The 12397-nt window shown below is 45.4% G+C and overlaps 1 protein-coding gene across 1 annotated transcript in view; it reads right to left on the reverse strand.

Annotated features, from left to right (window-relative positions):
* Positions 1-12397, reverse strand: part of VPS53 (VPS53 subunit of GARP complex) — a 1349775-nt gene that overhangs the window by 932171 nt on the left and 405207 nt on the right. Inside the window, exon 7 of the mRNA XM_069615168.1 lies at positions 5004-5123. Within this exon, the coding sequence (XP_069471269.1) occupies positions 5004-5123 (120 nt within the window). The remainder of the gene's footprint in view (positions 1-5003; positions 5124-12397) is intronic.

Below are 12397 nucleotides of genomic sequence, written 5' to 3' on the forward strand. Positions count from 1 at the left end.
CCGATTCTCACTATGCTGCCAATAGGGATAATCACAACAGAAAATGTGTATTTTTTGCTCTTTGTTTTGGCGTTATGAAGATTGACACCCGCAAAATGTGTTTATGAGGATATTAAAAGTGACTTCCGAGTCCTTTTCCTGTATAAAGCACACATTTTATGCTTTATATGACCAAACGCTCCTCTGAGGTTTGCTCTGTCTTGGTCACTGCTGGCTTATTTTAACAGCTTTTGGTCACTTGGAGCCTATTAAAACAGAGGATTTTGGATGCAACTGGCCTATTTTGGCTAATTTGGTTGCTGCTGGCCTTTATAATCTGCTATTTCTGCCACTACCAGCCTACTTGATTGGACAGCAAGGAAAGCACCACCTACATATGCTCACCTTGTCCAACTCCCTCTCTGCATCCTCCAGTCTCCCTCAATCCTCACTCCCACCAACCTCATCTACCCAGTCCGTCTTCCACCAGCTATTGCCTACCCACCTCTTTGCTACCTGAACCCCACTAACTTACCTTACAACATCTTTCCTCACTGACCATTTCGACTCCCATCACTGCAAATTCAAGACCCATGACAACTGAAACCTGAATCTCCACTCACGACAGTGCCTCTCTTTCCCCCTTACAGACTGACTTTGCAATCTTCTCCCACTCCATTCACCTAAGTACAAAAAAGGCAGCAGTGTTGGCCTAATGGTCAGCAGGGACACACCATCTGCCCCTCTAACTTAACTTCCTCTTATGTCAATCATCTCGGTGCAACTTCTTGCTCCCACCGCTCCTACTCTCCTCATCTACTGCCCCAACGGGCATCCTTATTCCCTTTCTCAGAACTAAACCAACTACTAGAAATGCTACCAAATTAGGTCCTGATCGGCATTATGGCAAGTTCAAACATCTGCATTATAACAAATAACCATCAATTGAAACAGATCTGCACTCTCTGACCACTCCCTGGTTAACCTAGATGCACTTCCTACGCAGAGCCATTGGAACCCCTTGAGCTGGACTTCCTATCCTCCAATATCAATTACTCTGTTCTCTAGGTCAACCCCTCTCTCTGACCACTCACTTATCCACTTCACTGCCTCTCCCCCCCCTCCTGCCTCACTTCCCCTTACTTCATTAATCACTAATAGAGGTTTTCGCCTGACTTCATGCTACCCTAAATGGACCAAGTCAAGTCCTTCCCTCAAGCCCTCTTCCATTCACTTGCTTATTAGACTGAACCCATCTTTGTGGAGGTCAACAACATACCGGCTATCTCCTTCGACTGTCACTATCCTGCTCGATCCCTCTGTCCACCATTCTCAACTATACATGATCTTGGACATTCAACCACTGAAGAAAAAAAAATGCCTCCCACTTATGCCTATGGGACAAAGATTGCTTCCCTATTCTTACTGCCTACAACGACTCTTCCTTGCCCTCACTACTGCTCTTGAATCGGCCAAAACCTCTCATTGTACCTAGCTTATTTTCTCTCTCCGCTAATGTCCCCACAAACTATCCAAGGTCCCCATGCTCTGCCCCCAAAACTGCTCCTCGCCTCACCTTTCTCTGCTGATGACTTTCCCTAATACTTAAATATGCAACACCCTGTCAACCCTCTTATCTCTTGCATGCCTCCCTCTGTCTCTCCATCTACCAGCTCCACCTTTTCTTCACACACCCTTCTCTGCCACCTCCCCTGCCGGACTCATGCCCATCCTATGCTCAGCAAACCAATCCAGTGTTCCCATTGACTCCTTTCCAAGAAACACAATCCCCCAATCATTTCTCCCTCTTCAATCGCATCTTCTCAACAGGCATCTTCCGTGAGTGCTACAAAATAGCCACAGCCTTTTCCATATTGAAAAAAAACCCTCAGTGTTCTTCTTAACGATCCCTCTTTCTAGTAACCAGTTTCTCTCCTGCTTCAATACTCCAAACACTTTGAGAGTGCTCTGGAACATATTGTCAGCTACTTCGGGGTTCACTCGCATTGCAATCCTCTCCAATCTGGCTTCATGAGTAAAGATTCTGGTGAAACGGCCATCCCCAACGCAGTGGTCCAGATAAGATTTGGAAGTAGAAGTATTTTACTCCCTAAAGATTTGGAAGTGGAAGTATTTTACTCCCTATTTTTTTTAAGTTGGGAGTAAAATGTTTTTTTTAAGGAGCATTTTGTAAGCGAGTAAAAATGTGTTTTCCAATAACTGTTTCTTTACACCTAGTTATTCACGCACATTAAAAGAGACATGTCTACTTCTTCTGACCAGGCAGTAATAATAGTAGAAGTTTCTTCCTGTGGTACTACGTGCACAACTGGTTCAAACCTATCCATGGAGCTTTGTAGGTGAATGGATGGGCAACAAAGTTCTGAGGGCCTTATCACGACTTGTGCGGTAGACCTTAAATGCGGCAGTAACTGTGTTACCGCCGCATTTAAGCATGCAGAAAAAGGCCTATTTTTGTTGCAGATACCGCCGGCGGTATTAACACGCGATAATTGTGCCAAAAATTCCCCATTGGGTCCAATTGACCCAATGGGGACTAACGGTTAATGCTCAACCCGTGATCTGGCGGTAATACCGTTGGACAGGCGGGCGCTAACGCTAATTGGGCAGTATCCCAGCAGGGATGCCACCCAACTCGTGATCAGGCCCCAATTGTCTGTTTACTATTTTTTATTGGGAGTATTTTTACTCCCTTTTTTATTGTTGGGCAGTCTTTGCTTATTTCTAGGGAGTAAACGTGGACGATACATCCCTTATCTGTAGGGCTGCCCCTACGTCTCCAAACTCTGTTAACCACTCTTACCTCCCTCTCATCTTTATTCTGCTTTGAATTTCTGAAGCCTTCAACACTCTGGACCATTCCACCCTCCTACGAACCCTCTCTCCTCACTGGACTTTAAGGGCACCATATTCTATTCCGTGGCCTATCTGTCTCATTGCACATTCCCCACCACTTGGAAAACATAACTCCCTCCTACTCGATACTCCTTCCATTTGACTCCCTTCAAAGATCAGTCCTCAGCCCACTCCTCTACACCATTTGCACCTCCTCCCTGGGCAACCTTTAGCCTTCAAGATCACCTCTTTGCGGATGATACCATTCCTTCTTACACCTGTGCAATTGCGCACAAGGTTTAAGTGAAAAGAGCTGTGGGTCTGTCAAGGTTTGACTACTGTTCTAGTCTCTATTTGGATCTTCTTAAATGTGCCTTGCACCAGATTAAACTCATCCAAAATAAGGCAGTTAAAGTGTTCCTAGGTTTGAGCCTTAGATGCCATATGACCCCAAGGCTTAAAATTCTTACACTGGCTGCCTAATGAATTGTGCATAATCTTCAAGTTTCTCTGCTTTATCCATTGGAGTTACTGGTATTCTGTCCGGACACATCCGAGGAACAAAACAAGAAAATACTTCCCTATCGGACTGATAAGATTAATTAACTCTAAGACTCTTACGCCAGAACGGTTAAAAAGTAAGATACGTGGCACTAGGATGCTGAAGACTTCTGGTGCTAAGCTTTGAAACAATTGTCTGGTCACCCTCAGAACTGAAGAACAATGCAAACATTTCAGGAAAAACCTGAAGACATTTGTTCAAAAGGTTCTCCATTCCCCAAGACTCTCTGCCATCTCAACCGGATATGGCATTGATCAATTGATAAATATCAACCACACATTTTGGGGGAATATGCACTCCGCTGCCCGAACCACATGGTTACTCTGATGCTCTTTGAGCACTGAGGGTTTAATCTAACAGGTTACAAGGACATTCAGTCTATGTCTACTAATCTGCACTTGCCTCTTGCCTATCGCCCTACAGTTAACTCATCTGGAATGATTCCAAGGCTGTAAATAAATAGATCCCTTACCGCCACCCTACACGTCCAGCACCACAAGCACCTCTCTCTCCCCCCATATTTTTTTCTTGGGGTGCCACGAAAAAGCTGTGTTTCGCAGTTAGCGTTCTTAAAAAATCAACAATAAATAAATCTCTGAACACATCACCAGCTGCCTCACCGCTATCTGATAATGAGTGGTTCTTTGCTGCCTGATGTTCAGCTCCACCAAGAGGGAAGCCATCTTTCTCTCTGCCTTCAAAGCTAACCCCACCTTGCCATCTCTTTCTCTCCTGACCTCCTCAATTCATCACCCAAAGGCCCTACAACTCGAGCAATTTATTACCACAACTGCTGCCAGGATTAAGATTCTCAGTATAGGAAAAATCCACCTCTACCTTGTGTCAGCCCTATGTTCCGAATCTAGAAGCCTAGCCATTACAGCACCCTTCTTGGGCACGGATGAGTGTAATTTGCACATTACTGGTCTTTATAATGACACAGACGGAAGACAAGCTAAAAAAGAATTAGAAGGATAGAAGCCCAATGGACGAGCTGAAACCATCACACACACACACACAATTCTTCATGTTCTGTCTAGACAGATAACGAAGTAAGCAGGACTATTGTTAATTTCCTGTTTATCACTATGAACCCTCAAGAGATACACCGGCCACAAACCAAGCTATTTTCATATTCCTCAGAGACGCTGGCAAACGAACAGATGGTTTATGCAACTTTCAAAAATGAAAACCATATTTTCAAATCTATTTTCGGTACAGAAATCATCAAGGAATGTTTCCATCCCTTTCTGGTTTCCGAATTTGAATGAGACTGCAAGAGAAGAATGATTTTTCGTAGTTGAAGATTTCCACTGACTTTAGAATGTTGCAGGTGCCTAAGTGTGAGTTAGTCATCTGCTGAGCCTGCTAGTCAATGGAGAGAGAGGCGTTTGGGACAATTGGAAAGCAGGAAACTTCATGGTCCTTTATGCCTAAAAACATTACATCGTTTACAGTAGTCATTAAAAATCAGTCAAACAACCCCTAACTTGGATGCCTTTTGAACGGGTCAAAGGCCCACAAATCCCTACTCCACAGCCTTAAAATAGTTTTCCTCAAAGCCCACGATCACACCTTCTGCTCCATTGGCAGGCGCTGTGGTTACCTCTCGGAAAGCTGTCTGATCTGAGGGATGCCCATATACTTCTGAAAGTGCTCCAGCACGTTCACCACCCCTTGCAGGAGGTTGGCCACTTCTCCGTACTGTCGCCTCCTCGTCATTGCTCTGTGGATGAAACAGTGAATGGAATTTAGTTTTTTTTAAAAGAAATATCACTTGATAATTTCTCGGACTGAAAACTTCTTTGATTGATTTAAACACAATATTTGCTAGCAGGAAAGATTATGCAAGCATAGAACAAACAATAGTGTAGGCGACTAGCCCGTCCATCTAGTTAACCGGTGGAGGTAAAAAGGTTTTACATTAAGTAAAAGAAATGTGACATACAGCAAGTTAAATAACCTATAAAGTAAGTGTGACTTAGAAAGTTCAGGAGTGAAGAAGTGGATATTACATTTTAGAAAAGTGATCAGTGTAGCAACTCTGGTAACCTTACCTTTAAGCGCATAGTCCTAAACCATCTACAAAAGCTGCTAAAATGAAGAAACTGCACAGAACCACGTCCACCTTTGTGCAGCAAGCTCCTCCCCCCCCATGTATACTGTGCAGCACCCTCAGGTTCTGCATGTGAATGAAATGTTAGAGCCCACACGGTGTGAGAAACATGGACATGCCTAAAGGACTCTTTGAATGCTCTCAATTGCAGACCCAGGCCCAAGGGAGAAGCCAGGAAGCGCTTACAATGAGGAAACAGGTGAATGCAGTAGTGAATGGTGGAGGGAGAAAGCGACAGAACAGCGTAAGAGGCTCTAGAAAAAAGAATGGCCCAAAGAGGAGCGTGGGTTATTTGGGTGAGGTCAAGGAGGCAGACCAAGAGACCAGGTGTTCAAAAGACGGTGGAGCAGTGCATGGAGGAGATTAGGAAAGTGTGTTAAAGTTAAGGTATTGGTTGGTGAAAGAAAGCGAATGTGGTACTTGGGTGCGAGAATGCATGCATGGTGAAAAAAAGAGAGTGTATGAAGGTAGGCGGAAGAGTATGTGAGAGAGTGAGAAGGGTTACTTGGTAAATGTAAGAGGGGGAGGGGTGGAAAGTAGAGGGAAGTAGGTAGTGGAGAGCAGAGGGGAATGGAGAATAGAGGGGAGTGGAGACTATAAAATGGAGAGAGAGTGCCAGAGATGTGAGAGTAGGTGGGAGATGTGAAAACATTAGAGGAATAGAAGAGGTGAGGGAGAGAGAGTGTAGAGTAGGGAGGGGGAGGAAGTGGAAGAGTAGGAGGAAGGGAGTGTGACGAGATGGCCCACAGAAGAGTCTCAGACTTTGGGTCTTCTTAAAGAAAATACTTTATTAAGCAGGTGTAACCAAAACACAGTATAAAGAATAAAGTAAAATGTTCAAAACTAAATGATTTAGAAGTCCATCCCTGTGTGAATAACGCAAACTGAAGGCGTACTTCACCTATGAAGTAAAAAAGTGCCCCGAATACTAAAACCCTAAAGTAAACTTGCCTGTCACAACTAATCCTTTAACTTAAAATAAAGGTTTCCTGAATCAAAAGTTCCCTGAAAGTGAGTTATGTGAGAAACCTAAAGGTGTCTCACCTGCTAGTCATTCAGGTGGCCAGGACACAGTAATCGCTTTTGGATCCAGTTCCTGGGGGTGCACCAGTTCGGGAGTGGAAGTGGGACACCGTATGGCGAGACATGGTATCCCCTTCCCTGTAACACCTTTACCCCATTCTACCAGGTAGGATACTTAGGGATTCAACCGCCACCCCCTTTTCACAACACACTTTCCCACGGACAACTCCCTGTGAGCGAAAATGGACTAACATCCGAGCCGTATACCTGACATGTCCCAATACAAAGGTGAGGCAGAGTCAGGCAATTACTGATCATTACACACACCCGACTTCCATCACCCTTCCCCACATGGATAAAAGGCGGAGCACGAAAGCACACTCTGAGCGAGGCAAAGCATACAAGCAAGCAGCAGTTCCAAGATGGCAGTTTAATACAATGTGGAAGACGGCAAGTTTGAAGAGGATTGCAAGGAGGGAAGTGCCCTTGACGTTTTCACCGAAAGACCGAATCTTTTATGAGCCTTCGAGACTAGGAAATGTAAGACCTCGAATTAAAGCTGAAGAATCCTGCATTGTGTGTCAAAGGTACCCGGGGTTCTCCTGCGTCAATAGTCAAGGCGGGGAGAAGCATTTCCGCTTTGGTACTGTACGTGGCTCCTACAACAAAGTAGCACCAGTGAAGTCAGCACAGCCGGGGAGTTGGGGAGACTGATACCAGACGAGCTGTGTGGAAACCAACATTGCAAGCGGCAACATTGTATAAAGATGATTATTAAAACAAGGGATAAATGATTGAACTTTGAAGCTAAGATACGATAACATAGACAGAGTGGTCTGGCATCAGCTGGGTGCTCATTCGAAAGTCTTTGTTAGGTATCCAACCGAAAGGGTGCGAATGTTAAAAGAAAGAATTGTGAAATCATAGTGGTCCTGCAACGGGTCAAGCCAAACCCTGTGCACATTCGAAAGTCTTCGATACTTGATGTAAAATTTACATTGGTCCAAGCCCGGCTGAGGGAGACTAATTGTATTGAAGGGATCAGAGCGCGGCTGAGGGGGGATCCGCAGTGAACCGCGAGTCACCCGAAAACGAATAACCTACAAGCATCGTGTGATGATGTGAAAGGAGAAAGACAGGCTTGAGTCTGGCAGAGGGAACCCTGTGCAGAACCTTGTGCTAAAAGGATCTGAGCCCGGCTGAGGGGGATCCGTGGTGAATAGTGAGTCACCCAATGTGAATACTTGTAAAAATCGAAAGAGGAAAGTAACTTGCTGTTTATTTGGTTGCATTAGACCATTTGAGTGACGAGACTTTGAGAAGCAAGGAGACACACTCTGAAGACCCGGATGCTGATGATTGAACTGTGACCTTGTGCTAAGGAAGCCAGAGACTGTGCTGCGCTCCTGTGAACCGTCTTGTCCTGTGCTGAAAATGTGGGGCAGGGATGCCAACGGCCCGAAACCCTGATATATCATTTTGACCACTTCTTTCTTTGTCATAAACATTATTCCCAACACTTTGTATTTAGAAGTAAGGAATGGCAATAGTTTATTTTAGTATAGGCTCTTTTATTTTGACAAGACACTACTAGGACTGCGTTATTATTGTTTGATGGTTGTAGCTTGCTCCCATCTGTAGATTTAGGATTAGATAGGCGTTTATCGTACCCATTTTGAAGTTCAATAAACACCCTTGAACTGTGGTCGCTTGTGTCTGTCTTACTGTTGATGCCATGCCTTCCTTACAGTGATCAGAATAGCTAAATCGAATGGTGCAATGAAGACTATTAACTTAAAATCCTTCCCTTGGGTGAAAAATATGGAGGGTAGAATATATAACTTAAAATCTGTATCTAAATAACAAACGTCCAAAAATTCAAAAGAGGTTTTTGTGGTTTCCTCAGAAATACATTGAAAAGGACCAGGGCCATGTATGCGAAGCAATCAAACTGGGACCTTGAGTTGCCTTCTAGGTGCAGGGCCTCTTAGGTAAGGGATCAGCTGGGTCCTGCGCTTTGGTTCTCCATCTACTTCTTTGAGTGGTTCATCTCTCTTTCTCTGCGTGAATCCTCTTGAACTTCTTTCTCTTTCTTCTTTTGGCACGCATGTACTCGGGACCTGGATTGTTGCCACTCTCTTCTTCACAGGATCTTTGCTTTTGCCCCTCTTTTCACCAGCAGTTCTGCTTCTGTCCTGGTATCTCTACCAGGATCTTAGCAAGGTTTTGCCTTACCTATTCCCAGGCGGGTCAGCACTTTAACCTTTCTGGCTGTAGGGGTACTCTACTTCTTCCCACATGGTTATTTCAGTTTCCTCAGTCTCTTCTCAGGCTTCTCAAGCAGGTCACTCTTCTACCCTTTTGGCTTCATGTGGGATGCACAGTAACTCTCATTCTCCCCCCTGGGCCAATCAGCTTCCTCAGCCTCTTCTTAGGATCTTCAACCTTTTTGGTTTAGGTGGGCTGCAGGGGTACTCTCCTTCTTCCCCCTGGGTCAGCTTGTCTCCTTAACCTCTTCTTAGGCTTCTCCGGTAGGTCAGTTCTTCCACACTTCCTGCTTAGATGGTATTCAGGGGTACTCACCCTAACCCCCTGGGTCAATCAGTTTCCACTAGGCTCTGCAGGCAGCTTCCAGGCAGGCAGTGCTGCAGGGCAAACCAGGCAGGAACTCAACCCTCAGGTTACATCATCTCTTCATGCAGCAGTGTCTGGAGAGAAGCACAGGGATCCTGTCCTCCACCTTGAGGCTGCTGATTGGAGGAAAGCCCTGCTTACAGGATAAGCTAGCAGGGTGTTTCCACTCTGGTCCTCCTGTGCTAGGCTCTCTTACTATTGGCCCTTCAATTGTAGATTTCCTTTTATTTATTCTTCTATTAACAAGGGCCTAGGAACATCCTTACATTTCCCAAGGTTCCTCTATGGGGCTTTGAAACCAAGTCCTACCACAGTTTCTATGGTGTTCCAAACATCCAGGACTTCTGCTGGCGCTGTCAAATGAAAACACTACAGCCTTTCCTTTGAGGTCCTACATGTCTCTTTCTCTGCAGCCTTCTCTCATCTACTTTCATCCCTCAGACCCAAGTGCGTCACCGTTCCGGCTCCTTGCGTTCCATCACTGGCACGCCAAGGGGTGGATGCCCATCCGCTCCTCCACACGTCATCTGCTACACCAAGCCGTCATGTCTCGCTCCAGTGGGTAGCATCACTACTGCCACCAGGGAGTTATGAGCAAATCTCTTGTGTCGATTGCAGCACTGCGATTCACCACAGGAAAGAAAGGAAAACCTATCAGGGCCAGGAATATGACAGCGTGACAGAAGAAGGCCAAGTGAGACCTGAGCAGCTAGAATGCACAATTTCCCACATCCAGGGGGATCAGGACATGTTACCCCTAGAAGAATCCTGGAGCGAGTGAGAGAGAAAGCTGTAGACTCTAGACCCTCACCATAGTAAGCATACTAAGCAGTAGGGGTTGCCGATCTCTAGTTGCCTACATCAGGGATAGGGAAGTGCGATTAATCCAATGGAGTCAACCACAGATTCCTCTGTGGTAACCTCCCCTGCCAGGGACGACAGCCGTTACCTGATCGTGGGGGCTGCTTTTTGAGGGGCTATCACATGGGAGGAGACAGCCTCCGGGGGGGGGGGCGGGATGTCATGGCTTCAATGAATGAGACCTGGTAACCTCCATTTTCCCATGAAGAAAACCCCTTGATACCCAATACTCTAATTACCTATTTTCATGCATCTTTACCCCGTGAGGGAAAATAGAAGAACCATTTCCCGAAACCCTTTAGGCAAAACTTCCATCCCTGGTCTAAAGGGTAAAAGCTCCAAGACTACATTTTTCAATTCTAATTATCCTCCATATAGAACTGCCTCTTCATTTGGAACCATTGAAAGTGATTTCCCAAATACACCACATCAATTAACATCATTAGATTCCATCTCCCACAATTACCCAAGTACTGGGACGAGTAGGAAAAAGGGAACGATGCAGAGCAGAAAGAGTATCAATGATACTCAATGAGCTGTAAGAAACCTGAAGGTGTCTCACCCGCTAGTCTCCGGGGATCTGTCATCCAGGTAGCAGGACACGGCCATCACTTTTGGATACAGTTCCTGTGGGAGGACCAGTGGGAGGGGTCTACGGGGTATGGGAGTGGTACACGGAATGGCGAGACACAGTATCCCCTTCCCTGTAACACCTTTACCCCAACCTACCACCTACCAGGTAGGATACTTAGGAACTCCACTTCCCCAACCCCCTTCACAACACAAACACTTTCTCACGGACAGCTCACTATGAAAGAAAATGGACTAACATCCAAGCCATACACCTCACATGCCCCAATACAATGGTCAGGAAGGGTCAGGCAATTACTGACCATTACGCAGACCTGACTTCCATTACACTGCCCCACATGGATAAAAGGCGAAGCACGGGAGCATACTCTGTGCGAGGCAGAGCACACGAGCAAACAGCTGTTACAAGATGGCAGTTTAATACAAGGATAAAGACGGCGAAACAGAAGGGGATCGCAAGAAGGGAAGTGCCCTTTACCTTTGCGACAAGGAACTGTTACTTTCACGAAACTCGAGAATAGAAAGCGTAAGACCAGGAAACCAGGCTGAAGAATCCTGCATTGTGTGTCAGTGGTACCCGGGGCCCACCCGCGTTGATAATCAAGGCAGGGAGAATTGCCTGCTGCCATGGTACTGTCCTTGGCTCCTACAACAAAGCAGCGCCAGTGAAATCAACAGAGCCGGTGAGTTGGGGAGACATATAAAAGACCAGTCTGTGTTGAAGCCAATGTTGCAAACAGCAACACCGTACGGTGAGCGCTGAAGCGAACATTGTATCAAACGCACGTGATCACCAACGCGAGTAAAATTGAACAACAGATGAGTGTTTGAACTTTGAAACCAAGATGCAATACCTTTAACAGAGTGGTCCAGCACCACGTGCATGCTCATTCGAAGGCCTCTGTTAGGTATCCAAAAGTTGAAAAATGTGAAAGCGTGATAAAGAAGTGTGCATCGAAGTGGTCCTGCGGCGGGTCAAGCAAAATCTAAGTCTTTGATGTTGATGCTTCCAAGAAAGTGGATGACCAAGTAGAAAAAGTTGGTCTGAGCCCGAATGAGGGAGATCAATTGAAAGCTTTGGGTTAAAGCAATTTTGTGTTAGAGTGAATAAAATTGGTCCGAGCCCGGCAGAGGGAGACTGATTAAACATTGTGTTAAAGCGGATCTGAGCCCGGCTGAGGGGGATCGGAGGTGAATAGTGAATCACCTGAGAAATTGAGTATGTGTGAAATCCTGAAAGGAAAAATAATGTATTGATTGTTTGTTGCATCAGGCCTTCTGAAAGAAGAGACTTTTGATAGTAAAGAGAGTTGGGCACGGAAGTCCCTAATGCTAATGTTTGAACTGCACCCTCGTGCTACAGAAGCCAGAGACTGTGCTAAGATCGAGTGTGCCGCCTTGTCCTGTGCTGAAAACGCGGGGAAGGGAGGCCAATGGCCTGAAAATCCTGACATATTATTTCTTGAACACTTCTTTCTTTTATATTGTTTCCCACACAATTTGTATTTAGAGGTAAGTTTTGGCAAAAGTTCTTTTTAGTATAGGCCCTTTTGGTTTGACAAGACACCACCACTAAGACTGCATCATTATTATTTGATGGTCGTAGCTTGCTCCAATCTTTACATTTAGAATTAGATGGGTGTTTTTCAAACCCTTTTTGAAGTTCAATAAGCACCCTTTAGCTGTTGTCACTGTCTTACTGTTGATACCATGCCTTGCTTACAGAGCGCGCTAGTTGTTTTCAGAATGCACCTGTGCACGGGACCTTTAAAGAT

The sequence above is a fragment of the Ambystoma mexicanum genome, chromosome 9 (assembly GCF_040938575.1).
Source record: "Ambystoma mexicanum isolate Mex_15411 chromosome 9, UKY_AmexF1_1, whole genome shotgun sequence".
Taxonomy (NCBI): Eukaryota; Metazoa; Chordata; class Amphibia; order Caudata; family Ambystomatidae; genus Ambystoma; species Ambystoma mexicanum.